At 29.1% G+C, this 23,133-nt stretch overlaps 2 protein-coding genes across 9 annotated transcripts in view; both read left to right on the top strand.

Annotated features, from left to right (window-relative positions):
* The window catches only part of LOC145242982 (protocadherin beta-8-like), a 177,636-nt gene extending 168,583 nt beyond the window's left edge, over nucleotides 1–9,053 (top strand). For all 3 annotated transcript variants that reach the window (XR_013862832.1, XM_080106096.1, XM_080106097.1), the window contains one exon: nucleotides 533–9,053. Coding sequence is in view for 2 of the 3 variants with exons in the window: in XM_080106096.1 (XP_079962222.1) it covers nucleotides 533–867 (335 nt within the window). In the remaining variant the exon portion in view is untranslated. The remainder of the gene's footprint in view (nucleotides 1–532) is intronic.
* The window catches only part of LOC145242983 (protocadherin-17-like), a 155,606-nt gene continuing 135,397 nt past the window's right edge, over nucleotides 2,925–23,133 (top strand). For 2 of the 6 annotated variants that reach the window (XM_080106101.1, XM_080106098.1), the window contains exon 1: nucleotides 2,925–3,062. The gene's annotated coding sequence lies outside the window, so the exon portion shown is untranslated. Of the gene's footprint in view, nucleotides 3,063–15,254; nucleotides 16,191–23,133 lie in introns of those variants that run through there. The other 4 variants (XM_080106103.1, XM_080106100.1, XM_080106102.1 and 1 more) reach the window with 3 other exon arrangements.

Genomic DNA, 23,133 nt, shown 5'->3' with positions numbered 1-23,133 from the left:
TTGTATTTTAACGTTTTAACGTTGCCCGGGTGTTTGGAGGTGTGTGTTGAGAAAAAAAAAGCGGTCAATTTTTTTAACTTTGACCCCTATTATGACCCCTTAACATTTGTTTTGCGCTCAAATCAATTTATTAAGTTAGATCCATGTTCAAGGAACCTATATGTAACATTTCAAGTGTTTAGACCCCAAATTGGCGGAGGAGTTTGGTAGAGTTCTCAAAGGTCAAATCGTTGTACTTTGACCCCTTAACAGCCAAATTTCTGGCCGAAAACTGATTACGAAGATTTTCCCAAATCTCAGTATCCTGTATATCAAATTTCGAGTCTGTAGACTTAAAATTGACGGAGTTACTGCGTAGGAAAATGTACAAACACACACACACGCGTTCACTTTTATACATATAATAGATATAGATTTTGTTTGAAACTGTATAACCCTATTTTTAAAAAAATGAAAATCTCATTGTGTAGCCGATTTGGCTTCTTGTTATCAAATTAATTGATGATGTGTTGTTGATATTTGTGTTTTTCAGATCTCAGCTATTCCAAACATTTAAAATCGCCCACTTCAATGACTGACCACAAGAACCTACACAAAAGCACACAAAAGAAATCCACTAAGCCAGGAACACCTTTCTACCCTGGAAACCCAAACCATAGTTCATCACTAAGGTCCCTCTGCAAACCCAACATTGGCCACATTCCTGACTGTAGTCAGTGGATCGATTTAAAACCAGCTGCAATAGACAGTGCCATTTCAAGCCCTTATTCTCAGCTCTGCAACTTGTCAGATAACAAGAATCTAGCTTCGAGCTCCCATCACCGGGTTGTGATACCCCAGGTACAATATTTGGATTATCTAGGATAATACACATAAAGAAAAGGAGAGAAGGAGAGAAAAAAAAAAAAAAGCAGTGCAATTCCCTCCCAGGAAAATAGTTTTGTTTTTCTGTTTTTTTTTTTTACAATTTCACCAGCATGAAGAAATTGCCTTACTATTATTCAAAATAGTCGGGAACTCTTAGAATTTTTTGTGCATTTTTATAACAAACGTGTGTAACACAGTGGCCCTATGTTCTTTAGAGACTTTTGTATGTGGTGCCTGTAAAGTTCCTCATTTGGTTATGCATGACGTGACGTTTCTTTGGTACTAGTGCACATTGTGAACCCCACGTACTTCAGCGTTCGCTCAGCTTTGGCCGGAACATGATATCAAGAGCTGGATTATGTTGAGCACCGCTGATAAAATCATAACAACGCTACGTAAAAAAAAAAAAAAAAAAATTGCAAAAGAAATAAATGTAAACGTGTAGAAACTAAAAACAAACAAACGATCTACCATAGTTTGGTGTTTTAGTATTCATTTTTTTTTAAATAATAACTGTCAAAAAAAAGATTAAAATAAACAAAATTTAATTGGAGGGAGGTAAGATAATTTTAAGAAAATGTTTTAAAAAATGTTCAAAGAAAATATTTTTGTTTGTATTATTAAATAGTTGTAATTCAGCGCGCTGCGTTGTGATTGGCTGATCAGCGTGTTACGTCAGACAGCAGCTAAACCCGAGCTGTTGCTCGGCATGATCCGGCTGATGATGCCATGTTCCGGCCAAAGCCGAGCGAACGCTAAGATACATTTGGTTCAAAATATGCACCAGTGCGTGACGTTTCTTCTTATAGTTATGTGTAATGGAAGCGTTATCTTCATAAAACATGTCACGTTACATAAAACTGAAAAGCTGCACTAACTTGTTTTCTTAAGTTAGTGAATTCGTCTAGCATTTCCAGAAGTGTGTTCCTCTTCCACAGATTTGATCACAGATCAAAACTTGAAACGCATAAAAAAGAAAAAGAAAAAACGATTTTAAATTGCTAACTATTATTGCTGAACCATGTTATCTTACTCCCACGCTCATTTCTTTATGTATTGTGGATTCCTCGCTGGATCCCCACCAGGGGAGCAAAGCACAAAACATTCCAACCACTCAGTGTCAATCGTTGCTCTATCATTTTTCAATCAACCGATTATATTTATCAGAACTATTTCTGTTTTTATTAGTGTTGGGACGATTAATCAGAAGCGGGAATAAACAAAAAATCAGAACGTTTTTGGGTTATCGGAATCGGATAGAATTTATACCTGTTTTCCAATGCGCAAAACGATTCTTTTTATTGTATTTATTTCTTTGTTTTTGTTTAACACTTAACTTTCCATGGCTCATATCGATGATAAATGTTTATTGATTCTAAACTACCAGTAAAACTAAAATCTATAGGCTACACTCTTAAATATATTTTTACATTTGCAAAAATAAAAACATATATAACATGAGGGTTTGCAGTAACCCTCTTCCGACACATACACAAAAAAAAAAAAACAAAAAAAAACAACAACTCTATATTAAGAAATTTAAAAAGAATCGGACTCGGTAATTGTATCAGAATCAGGAAATTGTCCCAGCACTAGATTTTACACATGCTTTTTTTTTTTTTAATGAAGCATAAATGTTCATTTTACAATTCAGCTGACTCATAACCTGTCAAAACAAACTCTGCTTTGAATTCCAAAAGCAACTGACAACTACATTCCAATCTTAACCTATAATTATTAGCCCATGGCAAAACCAGTTATATCATCATATTAATAACTATCACTAATTATCTAATACATTAATTCATTTTGTTAGATCTGAAAAGTTGGGCCTAAATAGCATTTAAGCTGACTTATTCAAAAATTTCATTCCAACTAGCAAATTTCCATTTGTTATTGCTGTACCCTGTTATTGGCACTGTAACAATATACTTTGCTACAGCTGATTAAAAAAAAAAATTAGTTCCACACAAACAATTGAAAATATGAAGTAAAAAAAAAATTTCAATTATGATCAAAAAATCCAAATCAGTAAAAGGAAGTAACTCGTACGTTCACTTGAAGAAAATCAAAAGAGTTGTCTCCCTTACAAGTGAAATTTTATTTTATTTTATTTTTATTTAAGTTTTAAAAAATGTGTCAACAGATAAAGATTAAAAACTAAAATGACTTTGCTGCATCCCGGGCGACACCAGGTAGGTACAGCTAGTTATTGATATTATTATTATTATTATTAGTAGTAGTAGTAGTAGTAGAAGTAGTAATAGTAGCAGTAGTAGTATTACTTTCTCGAACTTCCCACAAGTAATCTTATTTCACAAGTATTTTTTAAAAATTATTATTTGAAGTTAAAAATTAATGGACTTCAGTCATATTGTTTGTCAGTGTAGTGTACTGCAGCAGTACTACAAGAGAAAACGTTTGCCATTTTGGTACTTGGGAAATTCCGTAATATTAGAAATCAATTGAGATAGTTGTAAATAGTTTATCATGTTCATAAAAACAAATGAGAAAGGTTAAAACAATTTATCTAAAAATTAGTTTTTTTGTTTTATTTTTAGATAAGGATTGGTAATTTGGAATTGTTTGGACTAGTGTTCTCATTTTGTTTGTTATTTTCACAATGTTTCAGCCGAGTTAACCTCTGACATTTTTTCAGGCACATCCTTTCGAACTCGGGAATCTTTGAACTTTGGTACCTATACAGAATTTTGAACTGAACCCACTATGTAATCTTCAGGAGCATATTTCTCTTGTTCTATCATTTATGGTTAGATAGAAATTTTAATTAGCATAGTATTCTTATTTAGCCCCTATAGCAAGGTATGTACCTTCAACCTTCAGCAAACTGTCACTTGAAACCGATCGTTAAAGAACACCATTGGATTCCATGTGAATAACAGAATAATTTATTACCTAACGTAACCCATAAAAATTCCATGAATGAGAAAATTATTCAATCAACGAATATGTTTTGATGAAGCTGATATTTTTCTGGCTAGCATAAAAAAATTAGCTTTATAGATAAATATAAAGATATTCATTTTTGAATATCATATATTATTATAATGATACTCGAAACCGAGGCTATATTAAAGGGAGGTCACTCTCATACTCTTGTTCAGATTTGCCAACTAAAACTTTTTAAAGCCAAACTTTGTGAATTTTGCCTTTTTTTTTTTTTTTTAAAGCAGTTTGGCTTTCAAAAATTGTGTTTAGCCTTTTTTAAAGCGTAACGTACAGATTAACTAAGGAAAGGACAAGCAGAATGTTAGAGAGATAATTTATACCTGGCCATGACTTATGGAACAAGAACAATCTACTTTCATAAATCAAATAAAAATAATGGACCCAGACCACATTAAATAATGGTTTCAGTTTTAAATTCTGGATAGATTCCCAACTTCAAAAAGACACACCTAAAGTTGGAGGTTTAAGTGGCCGAAACATTGTGAGATTTGGCCCTTTATTATTCCTGATATTCACAAGTGACTTTGCTGATAAAATTGTTTCCAAGATGAGTATATTTGCTGAAGACACCACTCTCTATTATAGGCACGAGGGGGAAACGAATGAACACATATCTAAGGCAATGGCGGAAATCCTAGAGGAAGACCTCTAGTCTGTAGTGGAATGGGGGCAAAAATGGATGGTAAACTTCAATGCTGCCAAGACTAAGCATTCTTTCTTCAATGATTACAAGAAACCTTCTCAACCACCAATGGCCATGGCTACAGATACATTACCTGAAAGTACTTCTTTCAAACTCTTCAGCTTAACGTTCACAGGGAACATGAGTTGGAACAGATACATTGCAGCCATTGCTACCGCTGCTGTGAGGAAGGTGGGCTCTCTCTATCGTGCTAGAAAGTTACTTACACCTGAAAGTATCCTATATCTTTACAAGGCCAGCATTCGCCCATGTATGGAGTATTGTTCCCACATTTAGGCTGGTGTATCTGCTAGTAGTCTCTCTTTCCTGGACAGGGTTCAAAGGAGAGTCGTAAACCTAATTGGCCCTGCACTGTCAGCTAGACTTCAGCCACTGTCCCATCGATGAAATGTTGCATCTCTCTGTCTATTTTACAAGTATTTTAATGGTAGATGCTCCGACGAACTACAAGCCCTTGTACCCTCTCGATGTAAATACCCCCAACAAACCTGACAAGCAGCAGAATCCCACCTCTACACAGTAGAGATCCTCAGATCCCAGAAAGCCTTCTATTCTAATAGTTTCTGCCCCTGAACTGCTAAACCTTGGAATTCCCTTTGGAGTTCCTGTTTCCTCGACTGTACTGACATGCAGAAGTTCAAATGTAATGTAAACAGTCATCTTGCTGCTAAACTCCCTACATAGTGTCACTTCAATTATGCCCCAGATAGTAACCTCCTACATCAAAGTAGCACTGTGCCTTGTTGAGATGAAAATGCGATTTAAAAAAAATTAAAGAAAAATAAAAACGAAAATGAGAACAATATTCAGATAATCGAATAATTTTTTTTTATATTTTATGGAATTTCAGAAATAAATTGAATAATTAATATTAAACAAAAACTGAAAAAAATATGTTCATAAAAGAACCAAATGCCAAATATAGTGGCCATTTGTTTTAACCGCTGCAGTCTTACACAATGGCAAAGAAGCAATAATGGTATCAAGTATTAAATGCAATTTTAAGTTTGAATGTTTACAAATGCATACATATTTAAAATGCACTAAAATTTCAAGAGTTTCTGGCTATTGGAGTACCTATGCTAAAAATGAGACTATTTTTTTATGATAGGGCATTTGTCTATGGCGATGTAATTGTAAATGACGTCAATATTTCAATTGAAAAATAAGAAATAAAAATTTAAACAAAAATTATGAAATTTTCTTTTAAAAAAATATGTACATGTATAAATGAAAATGGAAAAAGACGAGAAACAAAGCTATCCTTCCATAGTCATTCAAATTTTTTTCATAATTTTTATTTATTTATTTATTGTTTACATTCATTTGGATCAATCCATATTTTAAAAATAGAAGGTGTGTTTTGATTGGTGGAAAAGTTGTACGCTTTACTTCTGCTGGATTAAACAAACACGAGGCCTGTTACCTATTCCAGAGCCGGTACAAAAAGACATTAAATCATGAAAAAGAAATTAAAATTTTACAATAATTTTTTTTTTTTTTTTTTTTTTTTTTTTTTTTTTTTTAATCATTCAAATTGTACATATATTCACTCACAGGCGCCATAAGAAAAAGAAAAAAAAAAAAGACAAACCAAAACACACATATAAAAACAAGTTGGTGCTTTTTTAGAATTACATTCAACTAAAAAGAAAAAAAATGCAGACAAATCTTTATAATGTACGTACCTGTCACGGAACGAAGGTATCATATTCCAAAAATCATGTAAACTGATCAAGAATTTTTTTTTAAACTAAGAATATAAAATTTTATTTCAAAACAGGACATTATTTTTGGATCGACCATTTTTTATTCACTCTAAATAAGGAGATAACTCAATTTGAACTATCGAACCTTGTAATGGCTACAATTGATTCTAAGAATCAGTAAAAGTCGTAAAAAATGATTTTCTATTTAAAAAAAAATTATATATTTTTGGATTCTATACTTCAGGGTTTCTCAAAGTGGGCTCCACAGAGCCCTGGGGCTCCAGAAGCTCTTTCTAAAAGAGGACCAACTGCTTTGTATGGAAAAATTAAATGGCTGCAGGCATTTAATTATTAATATTTTTTTAATGGAAGGAGATATGATACATAAATACAGGTGTAAAAAGTTTTCAGGATAGTTCATAAAAAAATAAAAATAAATCAACAAAAAATACAAGTTTTTGATTAATCAAAAACAAAAAAAGATTGGAAACAGGAAAATATAGTAAAATCACGAACATAAACGACTAATGAACAAGCATGAATTAAAATTTGAAAATAATGTTTTTCATATTTATTTTATAAATTATCTTGTTAGTGCTCTGTGAAAAACGTTTGCCCTGCTCAGGGGTTCCATGGTTTCTTGAAGTTTGCAAGACCCTGGTATACTTGATCAATTTATGTGATTTTTGGAATATGACATCTGCGTTCCATAATGAGTACATCTATATATTAATATGATAGCGTGTGTTATTTTGTGTGTCACGCTTACATCTTTTTTCTTCCGAGTGACTGTTGTTTAATTGTTATGACCTTCCATTTCTTGTAATAAATAATTTTACCAAGAATTCTTCATAAGTTTTGGTTTCGGTTTCAATTATAGCTGAAGGAACTCAAGTTATAAATATATTTTTTCTTCATAAGTTTTGGTTTAGGTTTCGATTCAAACTGATGCACCCAAATCATATGGATATATTTTTTATTTTTGAAATCACAACTTTATAATATATAAAAATCGATAGAAAATTGACTCTATAATAATATATACGAAATCTACATAAATTAAAATATCGTATTTAAGCGTATTTTACGACCGGGCTATGCCAGGCGTCCCTGCTAGCTTAGATAAATACTTTTGCAGTTTTAACAAAAGAGCTACAATAATCTCAGGGTATTTCCATTTATGCTGAACATCCACAGAATGCTAACATCAATATATTAAATATGGAAGAGTCCGCTATGGAATTTCTTCAGGTCCTGCTAGTACGTCATTTTTGGAATTTTTTTTTTTTTTTTTTTTCAATTAAGTGCAATTCTAAATCAGCACCAACAATTTTTTTCTAGAGTTAGTGGAGAAGAAGAAGAAGTTGTTTTCCGATATCAGACATGTCAGTTTCATGCAACAGCTCATGTTCAGTGATCGCTTCGTTATTGTTAAATCATTTAGTCTTTCTTGAGCCATCAGTAATTCGCTGTTCAATTTTTTTTATCCTCTTCAGCTTTGGAGAAACACCTTTTGCTAACACAATACAAAAAGGAGAGTAGAAAGTTGACCCTGGGTTTACTTTCGGCAGCCTCGTAACTCTCGCTTCCCTTATTTTGTCCTTTAGTCCTCACATTCCATGAGCGATGTTTCTGACAAAGGGGGAAGAATTGCTGTTTTCTGGATCGGCTCTTGCTTTGAGTTGGATGGTATATGACGATCTTTAATCCTCTCATACTATTCATCATCATTTAACTGTCAATCTATCCGTCTCATTGACCTTTATTGTTGACTTTTTTTTTTATCTCGATAAGAGGTGACTCAACACAACAAAAACAAAATAACAAAAAAACAAAAAAAATTAAGACAAAACAGAGAATCAATTTGTCAACAAAAACAAGCAATAAATGTAAATGAACGGGCTTGAAGTTTGGAAAAACTCAAAACTATGATTTTTTTTTGTTTAAACAGACAATAAGGATTACAATCCCAAGACATCTTTTTTGTAGAATTTATGAGAGATGAAATCCCAGTTTTGAGCATTGCTGAGCCGTGAACTAAATCCTGGCAAAGGCACTCTTCCAAATCGTAAGGTTATAATGAAACAACATTTTTTTAACATAAGACTCTTGAAGGTGTAAGGTTTGTGGCGAAAGCAACATCCTGCGCCATTTTTATGGAATGAAATTTCATCACAACTGTTTGGAATCATAAACTCAGGCTCAAATCATGATAAAATTTGAGCTCAATTCTGGCAGTTAAATTATAACCAAGAAAGGAGTGTTCTTTTACTTTTTAATATATATATATATATATATATATATATATATATATATATATATATATATATATATATATATATATATATATATATATATCACTGTATATTATCTTCTTATTTTCATTTGGAGATTATGGGATTGTCTTTACAATTAAAAACAGAAATGATAAAGACACCAAAATCTGCTACACATATTTTTTTGTGTTCCATTTTAAATGAATTAAAATTGTACATCAGATGAAACGTCTTTCCTTGCTAAATTTTTCAACGTAGCTTTTAATTCAATATTTTTGATTGAAATACAGAAATAAAGAGAAAAGAAAGGAAAACCCACTCTTCAGATCTTTGATGTTTTGTGATATAGATATGCGAAAGCAATGAATTAAAAAAAAACAGTAATTTTTTTTTTTTTGGTGTAATATATTAATTATAATATATTAATTATAATATATTAATTATAATATATTAATTATAATATACGCAAAGACAAACACGGGGAAGCTGAAGAATTTCTGGGTGAATAAAAAAAAAAGAAAAAAAAAAGGATAATTTTCCGTCACACAAAAGAAACGATTTTCTCTCTCTATCTCTTCCGGTCTTTTGTTCTGCTTTTATTCGCCTATGTTAGGAATGATTTCAATATCGACAATTACTTAATAATGAGGTGATAATACACGATAACAAACGCTGATGCCTCTAAGATATACCCATTCATTATGTGAATTTATCAGTAAAAATGATATTCCAAAGTTGAGCATGACAGATCGAAAAAAAAACAAAAAAAAACAAAAAAAAAAACAGAAGGACGGAATTTCTTATCGATAGGCATAGATGTATTTGAAAATGGAATTCTGAACTTAAGCATGTACAAACTGAAGAAAATACTATTTCAAACTTAAGCATGACAGACTGAAGAAAATGCTATTTAACACCTGAACATGTCAACCCAAAGAAAATTCTATTTTAATTTTGATTGTGACGAACCAAGACAATGCTATTTCAAACTTAAACATGATGGGCAAAAAAAAAAAAAAAATGCGATTTCAAACTTAATTATGACAGACAAAGGAAAATGTTATTTAAAACTTGATGGTGACAGACCAAAGAAAATTCTATTTCAAACTTCAGCATGTCTGACTAACAAAATCGCTATGTACAATTTAAGTATGATAGACTGAAATAAAAGCTGTTTCAAACTTGGTTATGACAGACCAACAAAAATGCTATTTCTAACTTAAACATGTCAGACAAATGAAAATGCTATTTTCAAACTTCAGCATAAGCGATCAAAGAAAATGTTATTTCAAACTTAAGCATGCCACACTGAAGAAAATGTTATTTGAACCTTGAGCATAACAGACCAAATAAAATTCTATTTCAAACTTAAGTTGTGAAAGGTCAGCGAACAGTACAGAGCCTCTTACAAAAATCTTTATATTCATGTAGGAATTACATGACAGACCAATAAAAATTCTATCTCAAACTCATCCATGACTCACCAATGAAAATTCTGTTTCAAATGTATGTGTGACAGACCAAGGAAAATTTTTCTTCAAATTTATATATGACAGACCAGTGAAAATTCCGTTTCAAACTTATGTATAACAAACCAATGAAAATTCAGTTTAAAATTTCTGCATGACAGACCAATAAAAATTCTGTTTAAAATTTATGTGAGACCATTGAAAATTCTGTTCAAAATTTATGTGACAGACCATGGCAAATTCTGTTTCAAATTTATGTGACAGACCAATGAAAATTTTGTTTCAAATTTTGCGTGACAGACCAATGAAAATTATGTTTTAAATTTATGCATGAGAGAACAAGTAAAATGCGGTTTACAATTCATGTGTGACAGACCAATGAAAATTCTGTTTCAAATTTATTTGCAACAGACCAATGGAAATTCTTTTTCAAATTTATGCATGACGGACCAATGAAAATTCTGTTTACAATATATGTATGACAGACCAATGAAAATTCTGTTTCAAATTTACATATAACAGGCCATTGAAAAATCTTTCAAATTTACATATGACAGACCAATGAAAATTCTGTTTAAAATTTATGTGGGACCATTGAAAATTCTGTTCAAAATTTATATGTGACAGACCATGGCAAATTCTGTTTCAAATTTATATGTGACAGACCAATGAAATTCTGTTTCAAATTTTGCGTGAGAGACCAATAAAAATGCTGTCCACAATTTATGCCTGACAGACCAATAAAAATTCTGTTTCATATTTTGGGTGACAGACCAATGAAAATTCTGTTTCAAATTTATGCATGACAGAACAAGTAAAATACGGTTTGCAATTCATGTGTGACAGACCAATGAAAATTCTGTTTCAAATTTATTTGCGACAGACCAATGGAAATTCTTTTTCAAATTTATGCATGACAGACCAATGAAAATTCTGTTTACAATATATGCATGACAAACTAATGAAAATTCTGTTTCAAATTTATGCATGACAGACCAATGAAAATTCTGCTCCAAATTTATGCATGACTGACCAATGAAAATTCTGTTGCCAATTGTTATTTGACAGATCAATGAAAATTCTGTTTCAAACTTATCTATGACAAACTGACTAAAATGATATTTTCATTTATACATGAAAGACCAATGAAAGATCTATTTCAAACTTGAAACTGAAATTGCTATGTACATATTAATCATGGCTGATAATCTGAGATCGCCTCCAAACTTGAAGCATTCAACTAATCTGTGCATTACTAATTGTTAATGTTATTTCCGGTTTGAACGTGACAGAAGGGCAAACATGGCATCTCATGGGAATGTGTACATGTATCTAGAAAAGCTTTTTTGACAGACTTTAAAAAGTTCTATTTTAAACTTAAGTGTGACTGACCAATGGACTTACAGACAGAGTAGCCCGTAGAAATACAAAAAAAAAAAAAAAAAAAAAAAGAAATTAAAAATTATTAAAAAAAATGGGGACGGAAGAGAAAGAGAGGTAGAATCTATGATTATTGCATTGACAAAAGAACGAGTTCAACTTAAGTCTTGGAATAAAAAGGAACAACTATCCATTCTTGGAATGATTATTGACAATCAAGATTTTCAAAAGTTGTACACAGTATTGAATATTTGATAAGATTACTAGCTGGCCACTCGGCGTTGCCCGGTCATACAATACGCTTAAAGATGATATTTTAATTTATGCAGATTGCGTATGTATTATTATAGAATCAATCCTCTATTGTTTATTATATATTTCGAGGAATAATTTGCCTGGTGGACTAATTCCCCAAAAATGTTCTTTTTAAATAATAATAATTTCAATGTCATTTATCAAATTTCGTCTGTGTTTGTTTACAATATCACGTCAGCTGATATTTGATCTTGACGATGAATGCCTGCAAAAGTCACTTCTGATTAATGCTTAGTTTCAAAATATGCAAACGAAGAAATGATTTGCAGCGATTTTAAATGGTACCGCTTCTTTTATCGTAAATTGAACTCATGAATGAGAAAAAAATTAAAATTGAATGGCGAGATACACTCGGGCTTGAACAGGGGATCACTTGATCTGTAGTCGAATGCTCTGCCACTAAGCTATATCTCCAGGTGACAATAATTTTAGTTTGTTTTTTTTAAGAAGAAATGATTTGCTGAAATTTTATTATTTCCCTTGGCCGGTGTAACATAAAATATTCCCCTGTAAATTTTTTTTTTTTTTTTTTTTACCTATAAAGAGAAAGACCATTTTTAAGATTGGAGTTTTTCAATTTTCAATACTTATCAGATGAATTTCTGTACAAAACATATCTAAGAACACTGCCAGACATAAATTACTGTTGCGTGAAATTTGTAAAAGATAGGCCCAACCGTTTCGGAACCTATGAGGAAGGAAGTCACACAGACACACAGACACACATACAAAGTGACTTTTAGATAACAATAGCTAGATAGAGATATTAGGTTATCGCAAAAGTTCGTAAACACAAAAAATTGTAAATTTACTTGCCAAATAATAACAAAAAACAAAAAATAATCCTCAAAATAAAGACCACCATTCTCCAAGACTTTCTGCCATCGATCTGCAAGCTTTCAGATCTGGTCAAAGTACCATTCAGCTGACTTCGAATCAAAGAATTCTTGGCACGCTTCCTCGACTTCATCAAACGAGTCGAATCAGTAAGTGTTTTTTTATTATTTTTTCTTAACACAGGAATCACCACTTATCAAGGCCTGGAGGCCACTCAAGGATGAGGGTTAACGGGTATACATTAGTCAATGTGATTATAGCATAGTAAACATAAGTAGTCGGAATTTTGTAAATTGGATTACTTAAGGGGACGGTTCATCAAGAACTTGAGCAAAATAGGTAGTAATCGGATAAAGCAAGTCTGGACTGTAGACTGGACATGACAATACCTCAACGCCGTCCAGCTCTTTAAACTTGACTTTGATCAATCTGGCAGTGTGTGGCTTGGCATTGTCCTGCTGCATCAAAGCGCACTTTCAGTTAATCAGAGCTGGGTACTTTTGCTTCAACCTTTTGTAGACCTGCTCCAGTTGCATACAGTAAAGTTTGGAACTGAGATTGCCGCATATGGAAATTGTTCCATTCACTTACGGCAGCACAAATCTCTTCCACGACTTGGCTGATTAAAAGACTTCACTTCCAGCAGTAACAAATCAAAACTCGCAGCTCAATTTTATCAATTGCCATCCGGAATAAAAATACGAAAATCACTATGACAATATAAACGCAAAAAACAACAATTAAAACTTGCATAAAAATTCAATTTTTCGCAAGTGTTTACGAACTTTAAGGACAATCTAATATATATATATATATATATATATATATATATATATATATATATATATATATATATATATATATATATATATAGTCAGCCAGTACTGTTTCGCTGTATCACAGCTCATCAGTGCAGCTAGACAAGCAACTACCTCCAGCTAGGATTGAAACTCGACCGCCCAAACGACAGTTGGAGCTTCTAACCGTTGCGCTATTTGGCTGCTGCTGAGCGGGCAGCGAATTAACAATGTTTTGACATTGTCCAAGTACCTAAGCTCAATTTGTTTACAAAAAGAGCATCGCTTAATACACGAATGGCAGTTTGTATATCACTTACCAATATGCTCAACCCAAGGTAGGGAGCATTATAGTCCACTACATAAATTACTGTTTTGCTGTATCACAGCTCATCAGCGTGGCTAGACAAGCAACTATCTCAACCCAGGATTGAAATATATAATGGTTGTATAGTTTAGGTTCCAAAATGGAGATCCACTAAAACTCATGCGTTCATTAAAGAGTGCTAAATGGAGGACAGAGCAGGTATATAGTATGTTTATTATACAAACATTATTAGTTACATATGTGCATACATGTTTCAGTGGAATGTCAATTTAGAGAGACCCACCTCATCAAACTGAAAAAAAAGAAGCAATATTTTGAGTTTTCGGTCTGATGAGGTGGGTCTCTTTGAATTGAGATTCCACTGAAACATGTATGCACATATGTAACTAATAATGTTTGTGTAATAAACATTATATATATATATATATATATATATATATATATATATGAATGAATGAAAAATGATTAATATATAAGTGATATAATTTTATTATATCATTAGCTTAATAAGGAAAGAGTAAGAGAGGAAACCTCTCTATGCTTTGGCATTTCGAAGCTAAATGCTTCTCATCAGAAGAGTAGAAGGGCCAGAATTTTACAGAATATAAAATAGAGATGAGAAAAACTGGCTTAAAAACATTAAGATTGGAAACGTAATAATAATAATAATAATAATAGCCTCTCTCTCTCTCTCTCTCTATATATATATATATATATATATATATATATATATATATATATATATATATATATATATATATTGATTTTAATGGGATTAAAACCATTGTCTTGGATGTTTTAAATTCCTGAAGTTGTGCTTGGAATAATCTATACATTCACAAGTATATATTGATTTTTTTCTGCTCCATCCCACCATCCCACTCTACTTCGTTGCCAAGAAAAGTAATAAAGAAATATATATATATATATATATATATATATATATATATATATATATATATATGTGGGATTATGATGCATATATATATTTCAAAAGTTATCTTGAAACTTGTGCAGTCATGAGTGAAAATGTTCATGGCGGAATATCAAGTCTTGAACCTTTCCAAATCCGATTCTAATTATGAAAGAAAATATGAAAATATTAAAAGAAAATGCGTTGTTATAAATGAATACAAACGTATATATGAGTGTGTACAATCATATTTATATATACATAAGTTGTGTATGTATATATTTATTTGATTATCGATATATATACACACACACACATATATATATATATATATATATATATATATATATATATACACACACATGTATGTATAAATATGTATTAGTGTGTCCATGTGTATAGATAAATACTTTATGTGCGCGAGTGTGTGTGTATATATATATATATATATATATATATATATATATGAATAAGTATATGAGTATGTAAATACATGTTCTTATGTGTATATACATTTATGCGTATGTGCCTGTATATGAATAAATGTGTTTATATTTGTGTATATATATATATATATACATGTACGTATAAGTGTGTATATAGAAATAATTTATATGCCTGTGTGTTTATGTGTATATATAAATACCTGAGTATATGTGTATATAAATACATGTTATGTGTATATGTATTTACGCATGAATGCATGACTATATATATATATATATATATATATATATATATATATATATACGTGTTTATGTATACTTGTTTATGTGCATATATCTATGTGTACACGTGTTTATATCAAGAACACACATGCATAGATACATTAATATATACGTATAAACATACACACACGGTATTGAAATTATGTACATAAATCTAAAAAAGATGTTAATATGCTTATACAAGTGTACACATATCAAATATAAATACCCTTCATTTGTGTGTGTGTGTGTGTTTATTTTTTATTTTGTATATTTATTCATAACAAATCTATGAGACGTGCGAAAAAATTGCACAGTGATATATAAACATCTTTGGCAGTTAGGTACAAATTGCCGAAAAAGATAAAAAGATAACTACACCGATCAATGCGAAGATATTTGTAAATAAGCGGGAGAAAACGATATATGTAGGTGTGTTTGAAACAGCAAATAGGAGAAATAAAACAAAAAAAGAAAAAAGAAAAAAAGAAGAAGAAAACGAAGAAAGTCTGTACCGAAGATTGTCTATTTCTGATGCCTGTGTCCATTCAACGAGAAGAACATCAGCTAGTGATTGGCTTGAGCAGCCATTACGCACACGCCACACTTGGTAGGACATCAGGCATCACTCTTAATTATACACCGACAGACACAAGCCGAGGCAAAATACACTATCATACGCACCCATGTGCACTCGCACACACAAACACATGCACCCACATACCCCTTTCCCCCAACCCCCGCACGCACACGTACACACAAACACAGTGAGAGACACGCATGCATACGATAAACACTTTCACACATGCACGCACACTTACAGACACCTAATTATGTTGTCATACTACAGCAGTAGTCACAGCGGGACTCTACCACAGAACACATCTCACCAGGGACTCCAGGGAATTTAACAATAAAGGTTAGTTTCGATTGAGATTTATTTTTTTCTCCTTTCTTTTTATATTAAATTTCCCCCCTTGCCAGCAACCGATATGATATCAATATAGTTAAAGCAATAGGTATAATCCTTAATCACTTATTACCTTGGCTCCCCGCTTGCTGTCTCCTGAGTATAATAAACATCTTTAGCGGTTATTAGATTAGCATGTGATAATCTGTGTAGATAACGTATCTTCCGTCGTGATCTTAATGGTGACTCATGGCCGTAATGAGATGGCTGAAATTGAGACGTTCAAAAACTCTCTCTTATCCGAGGCTTGATCAACTGTTCATGTATTGAACCTGGCAAAACAAAACTTGTTTTGAGTAAATTTAAAACTCTTTCCAAAACAACTAAAAAGTGTCTATTGCTCTTATGTTTGCATACAAATAACACTTTATCATATTAACTGGTTTGCATCTATTAACTCCAATAATTTTTTTTCTTCACTCTATAAAAATAGGAATTCTTTTTTTTTCTTTCTATATTAAAAGGTTAAATTTGGATAACTATAATTCAATATCACAAATAATACAGATATAGAAAAAGTAATAAACTTAATTAAGTTCGTTTATTTCTGTACATAGATATTTATGTATATATTTTTATAGCCTTGAATCAAAGATAAAAAAAATATATTAAACTTGTGGGGGAAATAAAAGAAAACAGTTGTTCACTGTTGTTGAACATTTTTGATACTTTTAAAAAGTTTACAATTTTTGTTTGTGTTTTGATTGTTTTTAATAATATTAAATTTGTTTAAATTATCATGTTTTTTTTTAAATTTCAGTATATGTGCATATATATATATATATATATATATATATATATATATATATTTTTTTTTTTTTTATTTTATTTGCATAATTGTAATTATGTCAATGATTTAATTTCAGGATTTTTCAGCTTTTGATTTCTAGAAAGTATGGGGAGATATTTTCTAAAGGAAGAGGACTCAACAAAAGTTGGAAGAAAGTATAAGTGAAAGAAAATACCTTGTATCTTGGTTTATTTTAAAACTTAATTTATTCAATTTTTACAAAGTGAAGAGACTTGATAGAAGCGACCATGACTGCAATTTGTAAAACTGATTCAATTATAATAATTTTCATTAGTATAAATATTAATGGATTTATTTAACCATTGCTAAAATTTATCATAATTTGTTTTCATAATATAAACATTAATATATATGTTAATAAAAAATAAGTTATTAGTATATTTAGTATACATATTAATGGACTTAAATTATAATACATTTAAGCAATGATTAAATAAGTTAAGTCCGTTAATATTTATACTAAGTATTAATAACTTATTATTATTAACATATATATTATTATTTATATTATAAAAAAATTATAATAGATTTTAGCAATGATTAAATAGATTATTTTTATAATATAAATAATAATAATAATAATATATATATATATATATATATATATATATTAATAATAATAATAATATATATTAATAATAAATAAGTTGCTAGTATATTTAATATAGATATAACTGGACTTAACTTATTTATCATTGCTAAAATAGATAATAATATTTTTTCATAGTATAAATAGTTATTAAATAAGTTAAGTCTATTAATATTTATACTAAGTATTAATAACTTATTATTATTAACATATATATTATTATTTATATTATAAAAGAAATTATAATAGATTTTAGCAATGATTAAATAGGTTATTTTCATCATCATAATGATAATAATAATAATAATAATAATAATAATAATATATATTAATAATAATAATAATAATATATATTAATAATAGATAAGTTGCTAGTATATTTAATATAAATATAAATGGACTTAACTTATTTATCATTGCTAAAATTTACAATAATTTATTTCCATAATATGAATAATAAAATAACCTAGATTAATAATAATAAATAAGTTATTAGTATAAATAGTACTAAATAAATCATTGCTAAAATTGATAATAATAATAATAATAATAGTTATTAATACATTTAGTGTAAATAATAATGGCTTTAACTTATTAAAACAATGATAAAATTCATAACAATTAGTTTTCATAATATATATATATATATATATATATATATATATATATATATATATATATATATGTACGTGTATTTAGTGTAAATAATAATACATTAATCATTGCTAAAATTCATAATATTTTTTTCATAATATAAATAATAAGTATAATATATATCATTAATAAATAAGTTAATATCTTTAGCATAAATAGTAATAAATTAATAATTGCTAAAATTTGTAATATTTTTTTTCATAATATAAATAATAATATATATGTTAATATAAATAAGTTAGTAATATATTTAGCATAAATAGTAATAAATTAATCATTGCTAAAATTTATAATATTTTTTTTCATAATATAAATAATAATATATATGTTAATATAAATAAGTTATTAATATATTTAGCATAAATAGTAATAAATTAATCATTGCTAAAATTTATAATATTTTTTTTCATAATATAAATAATATATTTGTTAATATAAATAAGTTATTAATATATTTAGTATAAATAAAGTAATAATGACTTTAATTTATTTAATCAATGATAAAATTTATAATAATTAGTTTTCATAATATAAATAATATATATATTTCTATGAAAATATACTTTATTTCCTTATAATATATACCAATCCTTATTTAAGAAGCTCAATGTAATTGCAGAGCAATATAATGAATGAATGACAAAAGTCTATATTCCAAAGTTCATGATATTGACCATCTTACAATTTATTCCTTTAATTCAGTTGACATTTGCAGTTTTTGACAGTATCTGTTTCGTAGCACAAAATCAATCACTTAATTATTATATCAATCAGTGAATCTATTTTGCCCTTAACTAATCAAAAGAAATAGCAACAATCAATCTGTCAAAAGGAGATAAGTGCGTTTTGACATGATTAAAATCCGAAAATTGGAAGAAAAACTGTAAATACCTTATAATATATTTACATTACACTTTAAAGAAATAAATTGTAAGATGGTCAACATCATGAAGTTTGAGGTATAGACTTTTGTCATTCATTCACAATAAATATATATATATATTAGTGTTGGGACGATTAATCGGAATCAGAATCGGGAATTGGAACTTTTTGGGGTATCGGAATCGGTATCGGAATTGGAAAAATTTGAGCCTATTTTTCGGTGCCAAAACCGATTCGTTAAATAATCTTTTTTATTTGATTTTAATTTCAGAAACATCTTCCACTGCTTGTAGTAAGAATAAAATAATAAATATTTATTGATTATAAACTTCCAGTAAGACTAAAATCTCTAGATCATCCCAACACAAGTGTGTTTTTACGTTTGAGAAAATATAAGCACATTTAAGATGTGCTTTTTACAGTAATCAGGACAAAATAACACTTTATTGTTAAATATTTAGAGACTTATAAAGAACAGAATCGGGAAACTATTGGAATTGTCCCATCACTAATATATATATATATATATATATATATATATATATATATATATATATATATATATATATATATATATATATATATGTTTATATATATATATATATATGTTTAAATGTAAATCAGTTTAACAAGTAATCATAATCAAACAAGTATTTGCAAGAGTGAAATTAATGGAAAAACTGTAATTGTAAGGGTGATATTTCTAGAAAATAGAATATTAGATGAAATTTCAGTGAAATTTCAATGAGAAGGATTATTATTCTTTTTAAATCTTTTTTTTTTTCTATATAATTAAATACAACGCATCTAAGACTCCAAGTGTCTAATGTAATAAATATCTTATTAAACAAACAAAAAAAAAAAAAAAAGGAAAGAGAAAAAAGTGTAATTAATTTATTTCAGGAATGTTTGTGTGATTTGAATTGAAGCCTCAAGCAATGGAATATTTAATGCACGTGAAAAAGGCTTATTAAAATAAAAAAAATTGATATTAAAAATCAGCCTCACAAAAAAATATAGTGCATTGCTGTAATCTTTATTTGAAATTAAAGATTATTAGGGGACTTGATATTTGGCTTCACACACACATATTATTTATAGCATTTATATATTTATTAGCAGATAAAAAAAATTAATGGCTGATAAAATTTTGTATAACTATATGATAAAATAAGATTGTAAAAATAAAAATTGCACCTATGTTTCAATCTCAAGTCTTATCAGACCATTACATATATATATATATATATATATATATATATATATATATATATATATACAGGGTGTCTCAGAAGTTGCACATAATCTAGGTTTTCATAAAAACAGAAATAATATTTATTTTCTTGTTCATTAGATGAACAAATGGACGATTCTGGGACACAATGGATTTGGGATGTTCTCAAACAAAAAAAGTTAAGGAGGATAGATCTGGTGATCAAGGTGGCTGCGTCATGGAGATGAGCGTATGGTGTGCAATTTCTGGGACACCATGTGTGTGTGTGTGTGTGTGTGTGTGTGTGTGTGTGTGTGTGTGTGTGTGCGTATATGTATGTATATATAAGTATCTGTACTATTATTTGAAAAGAACTTTGCCTGTTTGTGAATGAGTTGTTCCCTATGGACTCGAAAACGGCTGGGCCGATTTTTATTAAATTTAACGCAAAAGTACTTTATGTGCCTGGCAGTGTTCTAAGATAAGTTCTTTATCGGAATGGCTTTGATAAGTATCGATAATCGAAATAATCTGATAAAAGAAGGAACAGGCGATTTTGACCAAAGTTAACAAACTGTACAGCCTAACATCACAAGTGCATTCAGAAGTTTTATTACCGCACAAGCTGAAAGGCTCTGCATATAAAATCAGCAGTAGGTTCTTTGATATAACAGAGGTGCGTTCGAAATGAATGTTTCTTTTTAAAACACAACTAAACCATGATACTTTTTTAATTTTAAACTTAAATTCAAGACATTATCACCGCACAGACAGTAAGACAAGGAGTATAAAATCAACAGCAGGTTCTTTGATATGACAGAAGCGCGTTCGAAATGAATGTTTGTTTAGAGCACAATTAAAGCATGATACTTGACTTTTGTATTTTAAACTTTAATGCAAGCCATTATAGATAAACATAATTTCATAAAATCAACAGTGGTTTCTCTACAGTGCAATGTAGATTATAATATAATGTGAACTTAGTCACTGCGAGAGGCTTGTCGAGGTGTACCAAAATGGGTTCATAATTAGCGCAGGCAATGAATCGATTTGATGGGAAAATGGGCGATTCCACCAATTTCGATGACAAAAAAAATATGGGAGTGTGAAACATTCGCTGATCATCATTCAATCCCGGGCAACGTCGGGTGACCCTGCTAGTGCATGCATATATATATATATATATATATATATATATATATATATATGTGTGTGTGTGTGTGCGCACGTGTATATGTATGTGTGGGTATATGCATGTATGCGTGTATATATATATGTATGTGTATATATACATAAGTATATGTGTGTATATATATGTACGTATATATACATAAATATGTGTATATCTGTCTGTCTCTCACTATATATATATATATATATATATATATATATATATAAATAAGTATTTGTGTGTGTGTATATATATATATATATATATATATATATACATATGGATGTATATGAACGTATATATATTTATGCATATATATACATTTTTATGTATACATATGCTTATATATACATGTATAAAATATGTATCCGTGTATATGTATATAAGCATATGTATGCAGAAAGATGTATATATATATGCATAAATATATATACGTTCATATATTTATGTACATATGAATATATATATTTGTATATATATACATCCATATGTATATGCACATATATATATATATATATATATATATATATATATACACACACAAATATTTATATATATATATATATATATATATATATGTTTACGTATGTAAATCTATATATCTATAAAAGTGAAAGTGTCTGTCTGTCTGTGTACATTTCCATATTTCCATACGCAATAACTCTGTTAATTTTAAGTCTACATACTCGAAATTTGATATACAGGCTACTGAGATTTGGGAAAATCGATGTGGCCGGATTTCAGCCAGAAATTTGGCGATTAAGGGGTCAAAGTTTAACGATTTGACTTTTGAGAACTCTACCTAACGCCTGCGACAATTTTTGGTCTAAACACTTGAAATTTTAGATGTAGGTTCCTTGGACATGGATCTAACTTAATAACTTGATTTAAGCCAAAAACAATAAATTTACGGGGTCATAATAGGGGTCAAAGTTTAAAAAATTGACCACTTTTTTTTTTTTTTTTGCTCAACATACATCTCCAAATACCCGGGCAACGCCGGGCTGAAATGCTAGTATATATATATATATATATATATATATATATATATATATATATATATATATATATATATATATATATATATATACACGTAAACATGCATATATATTTATACATTCATATAAATATATATGTATATTTATACCTACATATATCGATGTATAAACATATATACAAACATATTTATTCATATTATATATATAGATATATACACATATATTTATTCATATATATATGTGTGTGTGTAAAGTTATATTCAGAATACTAATCAAATTCACTTATATACACCATAAAAGTTTATCCAATGAGCATTCCGGATATAAATATCTTAACATATTAAATGACTATTCGTAACATCTCATAAGATTGTTAACATTATGAGTTAAAAAAATGGTTACGTGTTCAATCCAAATGGAAATCTCAAATTATATTGATGGATAAATACATATCAAACGTCATATTTCTTACTTGAGAACTCAATATATATATACATACATATATATATATATATATATATATATATATATATATATATATATATATATATATATATATATATATATAAGTATT

The sequence above is a fragment of the Euprymna scolopes genome, chromosome 21 (genome assembly GCF_053919585.1).
Source record: "Euprymna scolopes isolate OS-2025 chromosome 21, ASM5391958v1, whole genome shotgun sequence".
Taxonomy (NCBI): domain Eukaryota; kingdom Metazoa; phylum Mollusca; class Cephalopoda; order Sepiida; family Sepiolidae; genus Euprymna; species Euprymna scolopes.
The sequence above is the reverse complement of the archived record's forward strand: the minus strand, read 5'-3'. Positions and strand labels throughout refer to the sequence as shown.